This window comes from Gastrolobium bilobum, unplaced genomic scaffold (assembly GCF_033153095.1).
Source record: "Gastrolobium bilobum isolate Gb01-03AN ecotype WA unplaced genomic scaffold, APGP_CSIRO_Gbil_v1 utg6668, whole genome shotgun sequence".
NCBI lineage: Eukaryota > Viridiplantae > Streptophyta > Magnoliopsida > Fabales > Fabaceae > Gastrolobium > Gastrolobium bilobum.
In genome coordinates this window covers 160877-175180 of record NW_026898778.1, presented here as the reverse complement: position 1 = coordinate 175180, position 14304 = coordinate 160877, and the positions used below count along the sequence as shown (strand labels likewise).

Below are 14304 nucleotides of genomic sequence, written 5' to 3'. Positions count from 1 at the left end.
TGATTCTTAATTTATTTTTTTAAATAACAAGAGGTGCGGTCTTAATAAATCGGACCAATCCAATTTCATATTTGAGTCTTGTCACCTTTCCTAACATTTGAAGAAATTGAATCCATTATCATTAGAATTGAGACCGATTAACTCAGTTTAATTACTGTCGGACCCACAAGGGAGACTCTTTAAGACCATGTTCTTTGTTCCCAAACTCGAACTGGAGAGTTATTCTTATTCTTTCGTTTTAAATGTATATTATCTTAATTATAAAATAAAAAAAAATATGAGGCAATGGTGCTGACGTAACGTAAATTTAATGTTACACCACAGTGCATGTAAAGCATTTGTAATTTTACTTCTCATTCTCTAACCACTCACTTCAAATATGTATAACTGGTGGTTGTGGCTCCTCATTTTCTTTAACCTTCCTTATGAAGGGTAGATGAACTCAACGACCCTTCAATACCCTTCAAGGAATTAACATCCCCACATATAAGGAAGGGCATTAACCAAACTACATCTCATATTCTCAACTCAACACCCACTCTCATGGCACCCAAGAACAATGGACCAACTAAGAAAGCAGTGAACAGAGGAGCATGGACTCCAGAAGAAGATAAAAAACTAGCCCAATGCATTGAAATTCATGGAGCAAAGAGGTGGAAGACTGTTGCAGTCAAATCAGGTTAGAGTCAAGCTCCTATATAACTCTAACCAAGTACTAATTACAAGTAATTAAAAAGAAAAGGAAAAAAAAATAAAAAATTGTGTAACTTGAAACCAAAACAAGTTCTTCAATTTTGTTAACCTTTTTTATATGCTTTGGCAGGTCTAAATAGATGTGGAAAGAGTTGCAGACTGAGATGGTTAAATTATTTGAGACCCAATATCAAGAGGGGTAACATATCAGATGAAGAAGAGGATTTGATCCTTAGGCTTCACAAACTTCTGGGAAACAGGTTTGTTAATCTACAATTATAAACCACTCGCAGTTAAATCCGACTAGCGAGTGTGGGAGAGAAGAAATCCTTATACGCAGTCTTACTCTTGCACAGTTGCAAAGAGGCTGTTTATCTGCAATTATAGTTGAAGAAAAATGCTATATGAATTCTTGGACATTGTGATTGAATTTTGTTGTGTCTAGGTGGTCTTTGATAGCAGGGAGGCTTCCAGGACGAACAGACAATGAGATTAAGAATTATTGGAATTCTCATTTGTGCAAAAAAGTCAATCACAAAGAGAAAAAATTAGAAATTTCTACCACTCTAGAAACTACAGAACAGAACCAGAACACTAGGGACAGTGCCGTGTTAGAGCATGAGGAAGCGATTAATGGGAGTGGTAACTCAGATGTTAACTTTGACGTGAACGAGTTCTTCAACTTCCCTGCTGAAGGATATGATTGGGTGAACATGTACTTAGAACTTGATCAGATTCCTCAGAGCACATAAAAGATCTGAATGAACATTATGGTAGATCTGTGTGAAAAAATAATAGTTGTTGAGTTCTAACTATGTAGCAGAGTTGTTGTTCCATGATCGCTATTTCTAAGTGGGATAGCTTTTCTTTGTTTCTATTGAAACTTGCCATTTGCTCTGTAATGTGGAAATAATGGTGGTTGTTGATGTAAACATGAAATGAAATCGTGGTCTTTCATCTATTTGCTGCTTTTTTTAGTTTGTAAATAAATTATGAGTTTAATATTTCTCTTATTTTATCTCCTATATAATCATAAAAATATATAGGCTTGAAAGAAGAGAGAAAAAAAAAGAGAAATATTAATCTCATAAATTATATATATATATCACAAAATTGATTGCTATCCAAGAATTGTTGGTTTAGTGATCTAGACTCCACAATTTGATCTGCCAAGGACAGTGAATTTGATTTTTAAGAGTGCAACTCGTCGGGAGGGTGGAAATATTCAAACTCGAAATAAGATAAGTCGGGTTTGTCAAGTAGTTTGGATACCAATTGGTTTCTAAAAAAAAAAAAAAGTTTTATAAAAGTTATGTCGTAGAAAAAGTGATTGTGTAATGTTATAGATATTCGTTTTGCGTGCCTTAGTTTTCTTTTTTTCTTTTTTCTTCAAAAAGTTGGACTCCACAAAATATTGTGTGTGTAAAAAAGTTTGTTGTGTCATGTTAAATGATAAGTACAAAGCACACAAAAAAATGACGATGGAATAGCTTGAAGTGTCAAATTACGCACGTGTAAGGTAATTAAGAGATTACAGTACAGATATTTATGTAAACATATTGTGCTCAAAATGCAATTTTGAATTTGGGAAGTAGATGAAAACGACTGATGAAAATGATTGAATCAATTATTTATATTCACATCAATGATGCCTTGGCATCGTCATTCAAGCCTCTGTTTCCCTCCCAATGATTGTAGAAACTGAGTCTAAAAGCAAGCAGGCTCGCCTTTTGTTTGTTTCAATCATACACGAACACGACCATGTCTTATTTGCTTTGACTTAAATATGATTTGTTTTTTTTTTTTTTAAATTACTCTCATTTACTCGTGTTTAGAAAAATACATCAAGTTTCACTATTTAGAAATTTTGTTGTTTATGTAGCATTACTTTACTTATTACTTGAATAAATTAAATAAATTCTTTGCAGTCTTAGCATTGCTTTACTTATTACTACAATAGTTTATAATATCGATAACCAACTTACTGCTCCTCGTACAATAGTGAACACTTAGCTTGTAGTAGATGTTCTTTTATCAGGGTTATCTACAAAATCTGAATTTAATATAGGGATTTGTATTTGTCATTTAACATGATACAACAAACTTTCCTACACACACAATATTTTGTGGAACCCACATTTTTTGAAGAAAAAAAGAAAAAAAAGGAAATTACGGCACGTAAAACGAATCTCTATAATATTATACAATCATTTTTTTTACAACATAACTCTTATAAAACTCTTTAATATATTGCTTTACAATCTCCGAAAATATTTCTTTAAGTGTCTTACGTCACACTAGTAACATTTGAAATTCTGCTTCTTCCTAACTTTAATCTACTAGGATTATGACTCACACTCAAGCAACACGCAATTGATCTCCCTCTCATCATCGATAAAGCCTATGCTTACTTTGAACTTTTCAATTTTTCCTCCTTGTTCTTTTGCGAGATACTTCTTTAAGAATTGTAACAATAATATCATCAAAAGACGGGTTGTCGATGAAACCTTTATCGATAAAGCCTAACTTTTGATAATAATACGAAGGGGAAGGTTATATTTACAAATTTTTAACCACAAGAAGTCTAAGTGAAAATATGAAATCACGAAGGGTTAAATGATAAATTATTTAAGTACAATAGGTCTAAGTGATAAGTTTAAAACCACGGGGTCAAATGATAAATCACAAAACCACAATAGGTGAAAATAAAATTTACCTTTTTTATTTACAAACTACACTAAGTATGACTGGTCATACTTCAATTAAGAGTGTATGACCCGTCATACTTAGTGTAATTTATAAAAAAAAAATTGTAAACAAATCTTTCTCCCAATTAGATAAACTTTGAAGTTGAAACTTTACATATTCATCGATAAAACCTCTGCTTTCTTTGAATTTCTGAATCTATCTTGTTAACAATTATATCACCGAAAGATGTGTTGTCGATGAGCCCTTATTTATTATATACTAATGGTGGTTGATAATATTATGAATAACGTAAACTTTGAACTAAAAGTTCTGCACGTTCAGTTTTCTGCAGTGCTTGACAATATTGAATCTGTCATTACTAGATGCAAATTGGCAATAGTGTTTTCATCCAGTTGTTTCCACTTTCATAGGTTACTTATACATGCCTGTCTTCAATTGCTAATAAGCGATTATCCTTCTTCAAAACTGTCTTTATCTTTAGTTTTCATAGGGAGAAATCACTCACTCAATTTTTCAATCTCAAATTTTGTTATCATAGTATTAACATTATGTTTATTAAGTTAATTTATTTGATTACACTATTTCATCGTGAATGGTATAGTATATATGAACAATATTTAACGTACAAATAATAGCATATACTATAACAAATCCTATATACACTAACAATATTACAAAAGTACACAAACACACGCATGAACAATACCACAGCTTAAATAGCAACTAACAATCAATAAGCTTCGATTGGTTACTAGAGTTATGGAAACAATATCACACAAAAATAGAGACATAGAGTTCAGAGAAATTATAAACTAGTGCTTCAATTGATAAGGGAAAAACTATAGTTGAGAATAGAAGAAGAGGTAAGCATTTTACATCTGTGTGTAAGTTACGCTCTAAATTTTAGTAATTGATATGTTTATATCTAACAACTCAAAATTTTTAGATATGTAAACTAATGCAAGGGAATCAATGATTAATATTTAAGAAGATATTTTCTCATTTCATCAATATAAGTTTTTTTTTTTTTATAAACTACAAGTATCTTCTACGAAAGACAATCGCAATCTTACTGAAGAGGATTGAATATATGTTCTCACCCACCTGTTTAGGTCTCATGCAGCTACCACCATTTGGTATATCAATATAAGTTAATCCTACCTTATATAAAAAAAATTCATTAATTAAAAGAAATTAAACTTCTCTCTATAGAACAATAATTACACTCCCTCTTAAAAAAGGAAAATACACCTCCAGAAACCATCAAGATGGACGAGAACCTCATGCAATGTATTACGCAACTCCACCAAAAGAAAAAAAAAAAAAAAACTATTCCTTCTACCCCACCTGACATACACATTAAAAAGGAAAATTGTCTTGTCTAGTTATGCACTGTCAATTTTCCAACATTCCGCATATAATTGCGTCCTTTTTTTAACTTTTTTTGTGGGCTTTATTGCATGTCTTGCCTGTCGCTACGTGAGTAAAGAAAATAGAAAGAGGGAAATTATAGAAAGCAAAAATGCTTTTTCTCTTTTTAATTTCCCTTTCATTTCTTCCCAATAAATTCAAATCTTAATATAGATAAAGTAACTGTGGATACAACAAAATATCTCCCTCTATAGTTTGTACATAAGAAGCAACTTAAGAGTTCAAGGCATGAAGGTTACAGTGTTTGGAAATAAAAGCCATTACTCCTTACATAGATAATAATTACAGGGAATTCCAGAAAAATTCCATAACTATTAACCATATTACCTGGCTTAGAATCAAGTATGCAGCTTTATAGTTCCTCAGATCAAGTATTCAACCATTTAATAAATTAAATCAATCAAATGCCTTATGTATGACGCCAACCGTTAAGTAATAAAAGTTGCCAGAGTCCTGCATTTTACCCATCAAGAATACTTTTTGACTCTTTCGAATATCCATTCCAAACAAGATCGTGCTTTCAAATTTCATGTACATAATAAATACCAAAATGATTTCTATATTTGCGGAGTTTGAATCTGGTGCAGCTTGTTGAACCATATTGAATGCAAAATCATGTGAAACAGATCATATTTTATTGGTCTTGGGTTCCAAAGGAAATGCCTCTGTACCATCTTCACGTTATTTTGCATTGAAAGATATTTTCTCATAGGGATGGACAATAAAATTTCCTTCAGCCTTGGAATATCCTTCTCGGCCACCACCACAGAAAAAGCACTCCAGTCCAGAACTTCACTAAAAGGAAGGACAAAATTATCCGCAATGATCACAGGAACACACTCGTAATATATGGCTTCAACGATCCTAGGGCTATTAACTTCAAAGCCCATTGGACATATACAATATTTACTTGATTTCATGTGTTGAATATAAGTCATATTTTGGGAAACTTTCATAGGTAAACGCTTGTAGATTTTCATGTCTTCATCTTTGTCACCACCCCAATACTTGAGAAGAGTGGGACGCACTCTACCATGCATGCTTCCAGCAAAGAAGGCAAGGATTGGACGTAGTGATGCCCTATTCCCACCAAGATATCTAAGAGGTCTTCTTGCTACCCTTATGGTAGTTTCTGGTAGGGAAACATCTCTTCCTGCAATAAAGATTCTTTCAGACAGATCAGCATTACATAGAGCTTTTATGGTGTTTCTGGTTAGTTCCTCATGTTCTATCACTGTGTAAGGACCCTGCAAAGATGAGTTTGAACAGAAGGCATTGAAAATGACAATGACTTTCTATAAAGTAATACTCATAAATGCAATTGATCAGGTTCCAATATGGATAACACTGAATAGACTACATTGCAAGAAGGAAATCTATGATCTTCAATCTCTCCACCAATATGGTCAATATATCTCAACCACACATCAGCTGCAGACTTTGCATGCTGCTTTATCAGTACATAATTTTTTGGCAGTCACGAATAAACTTTGGGGGTGTGCACATGCATATAAGTAAGAGATATCTTTGAAAACTTCAAGGAAATAAATGTTCACCAAAGAATTGTTCAATAATCACAAGCGAGAAAAGTAACAGTGAGTGCCACAGAAAAACAAGTACAAGATGCAGACTTTCATACTCAACATGATAGAGACCTGCATTATTGCCTATTTCAAGGTAATAGAAGACTATAAAAAAAGATATGCTGCTTTAGGGAAATTGGAATTTACAAAAGGGAACTGACCGGTTACAGAAGGAGTAAGAGAGATTAAGCAGGAATTTTTCCTTAGGGGAATAGAAAAGGAGGAAGTGCATTTTAAATTAAAATAAATGGGTGGAGGCAATGAGAAAGCATGTTTGCAAGCCATGTAACACACAGAAACAGAAACAGAAACATCTTTAAAATATCATGTCATGTGTGTTTGTGTGCCCATACTAGCCAAAGTCTCTCATATCGTCACTAGTTTTTGTTTATTATTACCTATTATATGGGTGCATCTTTTAAAAGATCAAAGCTATTCAAAGTTCTTTGTTCTAAAGATTTTCATTTTCATTTTCCATCTAATTAATGTCAAGCATACAGACATGGAAAATTAAGAATTAAAAATCCTAATACTATTATAGCAATTATCAATCTTAGCAAAATCAAATTATCAGAATCAACCATTTCAATGGAAAACAGACACATGCCCCATACCCAGTCATGGCAAGCAACAAGGAAATGGTCTGACCCATGTGTGCGATTCCAGAAGGGATACTTTGCAGCAATCTTGATCACATAGTCCCTAAGAAAGATTGATAATGGTTTCAAATTATGTGACCCAGGCACATAAAGTGCTTGCTCCATTTGGCGTGCACTGTATGGAAGATAAAATAAGTGAGCCTTCTCGGGATCCTTGGTGACAAATTGCTTATTTTCCTCCATTAACTTCATAAACCATCCTTCAGAAGCATAGATTCCCTTAAGGTAAGGTTTGTGAAAAATGGGCCTTGCTCCATCACGATATATATAAACTTTAAGTATCGTTTCCATCAATTCATAGCTCCTAAAATTGAGGCACAATATTTCTTCAAGATGGTTTTTAACATAATAGATGATGCTATTGTCATACCAAAGGTGCAGTACAATCTAAAGACATCAGCAGCAGCAATTAACAAGCTTGGGGTCATATTCATAACGGCAAATGTTCAAAATTGGTAATCATGAACTGAAGAGTTGTGAAGAGGTTACGATGGAATACTTATTTACAAGTTACTACGAGTACAAATCAACGAAACACAGTTTACAGTCCACAAGTTACACAACTAGCTCCCCAACTCTTCATATTTCAAGCTTCACTTTCTTAAAAGCTAGAAGACTTGGTGGAGGGAGATGTTATAGAAAGACAATGAAGTAACTGGTGCACAGTTTACAACTGTTTTAAAAGATATTAAAATTATAGACATGGTCAAAACCAAAATATTTACTAAAAAAAGGAGGTTGACCGGTCATTGATGTGGCTGTTTGAAAACCACCTCTCAAACTACCTATTTGAAGGATTTATTGTTATCAGAGTTATGATTGTAATAAAATTTAGGCTGAGTGGTTCTTTGAGAAGGTAGTTGATAAAGTGGTCTAAAGTTAAAGCCCTGTTGCCAGAGTCTTCAGATTCTATGATGAATTTATGCCTTTTACACTTTTCCAAGTTCAAAGTCAAGTGGTTCTCTAACACAGATGAATAGGTATTCATGGAAGAGGGCTATACACAGAACTATTTGTTTCTTTTTTTGTGTTGATTGAATCATTTAAGGAATGGCGTTACACGGTAAACAGCCATCAGCCAACATTGAGTAAAAGTTAAGATTTTAAAGCGTATAAGAAAAGCTTGCCCTCCCCTCCTCAACATAAACAAAAAAAATGTCACAAAAAGTGGATTCTATTCTCAACAACAACAAAAAAAAAATCACTCCCCGTTAAACCCGGCTAGCGAGTGTGGACTATTCTTAACAAAATATAACATAAAAAACATTAATATCCTGTTTCAGAATGATAAAAAGCTTATTGTGCAAAAACAAAAAAGGGACAAGTCTCCTCTAAAATGAGCTTGTCTCTAAAGTAAACAAGGGCGTATCCTTTCTTAAATAATTTAATTAAATTAAGGGTTGATACATCCTTACTTACTCACTTAGAGGAGCTTTTTCCTTCATTTTTATCATTCAAAAATTTTCAGAGAAATAAATAACCCAACACCTACAATTCATGCCAAATTCAGTAACAAAAGATGAATAACTATGCACAATAAAAAACAAAAATAAAAAAAGTAAGTACCTTCTGAAAACAGAAACGTTCCTAAACAAAGGAGCATAGAGATTAGGATCTTCACTAACAGAAGGGGCATGATCAATCTCTTTCTTTGCATACATAAGGGCCTCATTAGGTGGCAAAAACTGCATCTGTCTCTGAGATATATATGTCCAGCAATTTATTGGTCACAAATCTCCTCATCATACTTAAAAAAGGAAAGAAGTAAGTTCAAAATCTCATCAACTTCTACCTGCTTGTGAGAAGGAACATGGCCATGAGGGGATGAAGATAATGTAGCAATTTTTGTTGTATCAGCAAGTTTTTTCTCCTCTTTACCCAATTCTTCTAAATTCTCTTGCTTAACTGAGACTGATTGTACTAACGTATTAGACGAATTAGGCATAATAAGGGAGTTAGGAAGACTGAGTTGAACCTGTTGAAGTCTTGCCCCTTTGAGAAGTTCACTAGGCTGCACAGTGCTATTGTAGTATCGATACAAAGAATCAGTTTCATGAAGAGAAAGTAACAATTTGTTTGGTAGAATTAGATAACTATGTATAAGCATCTGAAACACAAAACCAGACACAGTCAAAATAGCCGCAAGAAGAATCAATCTTCCCCAATCAATTTTGTTCCCAAAGCAACGCCATGATAGCTCCCTCATCAGGGTAAAAGCAATATGCTGCAACCACTTTTTCAACATAATATCTGAACAAGCCTAGTCACCATAACTCCAAGCATGCTATTCAGCTATTCTATAAATCTCATCATTTCAAAACTGAAGCCTATGAAATTGAAACTGCAATGTAAGGAAGGAACAACCAAGATCAATTATTAATAGTTCTAAATATGTTTAACATCAAGAACTTCAAATTCTTTTTATGCCATGCTTTGAATCTCAAGAAGAATGCATGGAATAATAAAGTAATATTTATGCATAATTAGTAATTCGCGGTTTGAATGAATAGGAACCAGAAACGTACCCGGTTTAGATGATAGATCCGAATTGATAAGCTCCGCCGCCGGTCACAGAAATTGCGAGACCGACGGTAAAAGCTCCGTGAAGAAAAAACAGGGTACAGCACAGCCTCCGCGTGCAAACTGTTAGTCTGTTATTATGACGAAGCTAATTGCTAAACCACGGCACAAAGAACAGCTTCTTAACTCCACAGTCAACTTTTACTTTTTCTTTTCTTTTTATTAATATTAAATTTAACATTTCGGGACTTGGCCGGTCACATTATTGGATTAGTATTATCGTTATTTTGAATTTGCCTCGTAATTATTTTATTCTACTTTTGAAGTTGTTATGGTATCATGATCATTCCAAAATATAAAATCAATTATATAATTAAATGTGTTTTTCAAAAACAATTTGTATTTTTTTTGTTAAACTATAACAAATTGTATTTTTAATGAATGTTCAGCAGTTTGTTGATTGAGAAAATTAATAAACTTTTTAAAAATTAAAAAAAAATTAAAATGAAACTAATCTAAATAAAACTGGCATAAACGATGGGCTAGGGCCTAGGTTCATGGCATGTTTGTAGGGTGTTCGTGGTCTGAATTGGATCGGTTTTAGAAGCAAAAATCATCTGATCTAATCTCTTCGGTTTGATCATGTAATCATCCATTCGGTTTGAATTTTTTTCCAAATTCGATCCGATTCAATCCAATTTTTTTCTGTTTGGATTGGATCGGTTTTCGGTTTTTTTAAATTCCTAAAATTTGTTTCATGGTTATTGTGCAAATAACATCTTTTGTATAATAGGCTTTGTAAATTTTTTTTTTTTGAAATAGAAAAGCATCGGTAAACGATAATATAATTTTTTTTTTTTGGCAATGAGATATGGAGCTTTACACATATAAAATTTTGTTGAAAAGATGTGACTAGATTTTTTCTTGAGTTTAATTGATGGGTTAATGAGTCTTTGGTTTAGAAATTTTTGGGATATAATTGGAAAAAGACCCAAGTAGGTAGAGGAGAATTAATATAATGGATCGGTTTGGATTGGATCATTTTTTATCAACCCATCCGAAAATCGATCAAATCCAATTAAAATTTGCAGTTTTTTTTCGATTCTCGGTTTTTCGGTTTTCGATTTATTCGGTTATCGGTTTTTCGGTTCGGTCACCGCGGTTTGAATCAGTTTGGATCGGTTGATGAACACCCCTAATGTTTGGTGCATAGTATAGGATAAGACCTGATAGTATAAGACCTGATACTATAAGGCCTGATTGTATAAGACCTGATTGAATTTTAATACTATCCAGCGTTTGGCACGGTATTGTATAAAATAATATATTGTATAAGATAATATCATCTAGTATTTGATAATGCACTGTATAATACTATATAGGATAAAAATAAATATCCTTTAATAAAAAATTTATATAATTCTTCAAAAAATGTCGTATGATATTAATTTTTATAAAAATTTATCGATCAATGTGTCCAAAACATAAATTAATTTTTATAAAAATAAAAATATTCAGTATTTTAAAAATTAATATATTGAAAAATTAATTTTTATTTTAATATATTAATATTAAAATAATATATTAATTTTTGAGAATTACACTCGTCAACAATGTTAATACACCAACCTCTTATTAGGCTCTATCCCTCTCCCTTAGGCCAGATTAAGTTATACATTGTTTTGATGTATTAAGGGATCCTGCTATATAAGCTTATACTATACGATTGTCACACCAAACAACAGAAAATGTTGGGTATGTTAGGGAGCAGTCCTTGTAATCCTTTCTAGTTGTTAGTAGTAATAATACTATAATACACAACAACAAAAATAATATCCCTTCTAACAATAAATAAATAAATAAATAGTGGCTTTCTAGTTGTTCAGTTAAATCAAATTAAGCGCTGGATCGCGTTTTTATAAATTCCATGAAATAAACTGGTTTGGAAAGGTAATGCTTTTTTTTTCACTTGATATGTTTTTATTAATAATTATAAAATAATTCTATTATTTTATTTTCTTTTTTCTTTTTATGTTGAAATTGTTAGGTTTGAAACCCAAGTTATAAATTCCATGAAATAAACTGGTTTGAAAAGGTAATGCTTTTTTTTTTACTTGATATGTTTTTATTAATAATTATAAAATAATTCTATTATTTTATTTTCTATTTTCTTTTTATGTTGAAATTGTTAGGTTTGAAACCCAAAGGATGACAAACTTGGTAGTGGAATTTGCCTCAAGATCTAAATTGGACCCATAATAAATGGGCTAAAGGATCCAATCCATTAATAGCCCAAGAGACCCAATAATAAAATCTTAAAAGTAAGAAAATGCATTTATCTCGTATATATGTCATCTTGGAGATACACGGTTGGAGTGACAGTAACACTGAGTTCATAAGCCTACTCAATAGTCAACGACTGAAGGACAAATAAGAGGTTCTAGTTAGACATAGGGATAGGCTACAGAAGCCACATAAACCCACCAATGGAATCGGATGCTGCTATACTAAGACGGCACAAGTAGGTCATGTCATTGCTATATAAAGAAGGCTCAAAACTCAAGTATAATCATCTTATCCATAATTACTTAAGTTCATTAATCAAATATTGACTTGAGTGTCGGAGTGTTTTGCAAATATCTCCCTCATTTGTCCCAACCAAATAAAAATCTCCAGCATGAGTACAATCATCCCGAAGGGTTATCCCACGACATCAATTATCATATCCCACTACAACAAACTCACTTCACATGTCAATTGGAACAAGCTCAACTGCGTGTGGTCATACTCAACATTTCTTGGACTAATTAGGATCAAGTTGTAGGTTTGATCCTTGAAAAGACTTATTAGGACTAGAGGCAAAACTTTTACACTCTAAATTCTCTGCAAGAATAGTGTCACTTTAACTCAAATTGAATACACCTTTTGTTTTAATGAAAAACTATCTTTTTGGCCATACTACAAAAATAAAAATAAAAAGATTATTGAAAGTGGTTGAGTAGAGACACCTTTGTTTAAAAAAAAAATTGTTAGGATTGATTTGGTTAATTATGAATTGAGTTAATGGAAGTAGCGGTGAATTACAATTCTAATTTGGATGTGTTCCGTATAACTATGTGGATTGGTGAACTTATTAGTAATAGTTTATGGGAAAAACTACTTTTATGCAACATAAGAGTAGTTTTGTTTTTAAGAGTAGTTTTTTTATCTTCAATAGACCCATCGAAAATCATGACATTATTTTTTTTTTCTTTTTTTCTTGTAAATGGTGGCCCCCACCATATATGTGTCTACAATATGAGAGATCCTCTCTCATGTAACATGAGATTAGATGAATCCATAGTTTATTAATTGATAAATATTTTTAATGTATTATTTTTTATTTAATAAATTTTATGTGAGTTTAATTAAAGACTTGAATTTATTTTTATTTTGTAATACGTATTTATTCACCTCATAATAAAGTTTAGTATTAAAAAAATATGTAAAAAAAATAACATTTTCTCACTTGATTATATTTTTACAAGAAAGGGCAAATGAATAAACTAAACATAAAATTCTAAAGAGGCATTAGAAAGCAAGAACGACAAAAACAAGCATTATTTCAAAAGTTTAAAAAACTGTTGGTAAGCGAGAAACCAATCTCCTAAGGGGCTGTTTGGTTGAAGGAAAATATTCAGAATGATAGATAAATGAGAAGTGGGAATATAAGAAAGTTACGTTTGGTTCAAGGTGGTTCCTAGTTTAGCTACCTAAATGTGATTCCTAGCAAACGTATTTGCATAGCTATTTCAAGACAAAAAGCCTGCCAAAGTTGTCCTTCGCGTAGGTGGTATTGCTGAAAAGCTCGATATTTTCTCACACCGCGTACAAACCCAAAGACGAGCGTACCCCTTGTCTGCGCGCGAAAGGACAATGTCGCATCAAATGTATTTGCAGACTTGTTAGAGTTGTCACTTCCAAAGACCAAGACTTGCACTGAGGCACAGGGAAGCATGCAAGCGAATGGGTCTGCGAAATAGGCTTCACCATCGTCTTCTTTCTGGTCTGAAACCCAAAGGAAAGCATCATCAGTGAGCACGAAGTGCGGTTGCTGTGGGAGGTAACTCGGTGGAATAAAAAATTTTGTGCCTTGAGGTGTTTTTGGGTGCTTTCCACACAAAGACTGGCTTTTTCCCTTCATCGATGGTTTTAGAATTTCTGGGACTATATGGACCTTTCCTTAATCAAGGTAGTGTGGTTTAATGAATGTAATTTTGTCATTTTCCTTATGTAGTCTATATTCTGTAAGTTAATATAATTGTGATATGTAAACCAGGTTCAAGTCACTTGTCCTTTAGTGTCTGTACTTAAATCCTCTTTGATATTTTATTTAGTAAGATGGTTATCAACAGAACACAGTGATAGTATTTTATGCTTGCTTTCTTTTAATTAAGTTGATGTTTCTATTAACTAAGGAATTTCGTATGGAATGCAGTAATGATGACAAAATCAATAATTCAGATTCAGAATTTTGCATTTTAGTTACTGGAGAGATTACTTGTACTTTGAATTTTGGTTTGGTAAAAGATAAGGGGAAGGGTTGTGTGTTCCTGATTGAAAATTAAAGAGGCATTCACCTTTTACATAAAAATACATTCAAGAAAATTACAGGTGATTTGAGGAAACAAATGCCCCCTTGTCTAAGCTACAAACGACTGTCCAACATA

General features: G+C 32.6%; 3 protein-coding genes across 4 annotated transcripts; 2 read left to right on the top strand and 1 right to left on the bottom strand.

Annotated features, from left to right (window-relative positions):
• Window positions 1-538: 538 nt before the first annotated feature.
• LOC133284097 (transcription factor MYB3-like) lies at window positions 539-1638 on the top strand. Its single transcript, XM_061481077.1, has 3 exons — window positions 539-679; window positions 824-953; window positions 1139-1638. The coding sequence occupies exons 1-3, from the start codon at window positions 544-546 to the stop codon at window positions 1443-1445; spliced, it is 573 nt and encodes a 190-aa protein (XP_061337061.1). The 5' UTR covers window positions 539-543; the 3' UTR covers window positions 1446-1638.
• A 3365-nt stretch (window positions 1639-5003) lies between these two features.
• LOC133284071 (uncharacterized) lies at window positions 5004-5806 on the top strand. Its single transcript, XM_061481036.1, has 2 exons — window positions 5004-5525; window positions 5560-5806. Exons 1-2 carry the CDS (start codon window positions 5439-5441, stop codon window positions 5677-5679), a joined length of 207 nt encoding a protein of 68 aa, XP_061337020.1. The 5' UTR covers window positions 5004-5438; the 3' UTR covers window positions 5680-5806.
• Window positions 5803-9744, bottom strand: LOC133284070 (probable glycosyltransferase At5g03795). 2 transcript variants are annotated; one of them, XM_061481034.1, is made up of 5 exons: window positions 9601-9744; window positions 8868-9416; window positions 8642-8772; window positions 7031-7379; window positions 5803-5986 (listed from the first exon to the last, which is right to left on the bottom strand). In XM_061481034.1, exons 2-5 carry the CDS (start codon window positions 9318-9320, stop codon window positions 5954-5956), a joined length of 966 nt encoding a protein of 321 aa, XP_061337018.1. In that variant the 5' UTR covers window positions 9321-9416; window positions 9601-9744; the 3' UTR covers window positions 5803-5953. The 2 variants fall into 2 exon arrangements, with proteins under 2 accessions (XP_061337018.1, XP_061337019.1); XM_061481035.1 differs by lacking the exon at window positions 5803-5986 and adding an exon at window positions 6021-6080 and having other exon boundaries at window positions 7065-7379.
• Between the last annotated feature and the right edge of the window lie 4560 nt (window positions 9745-14304).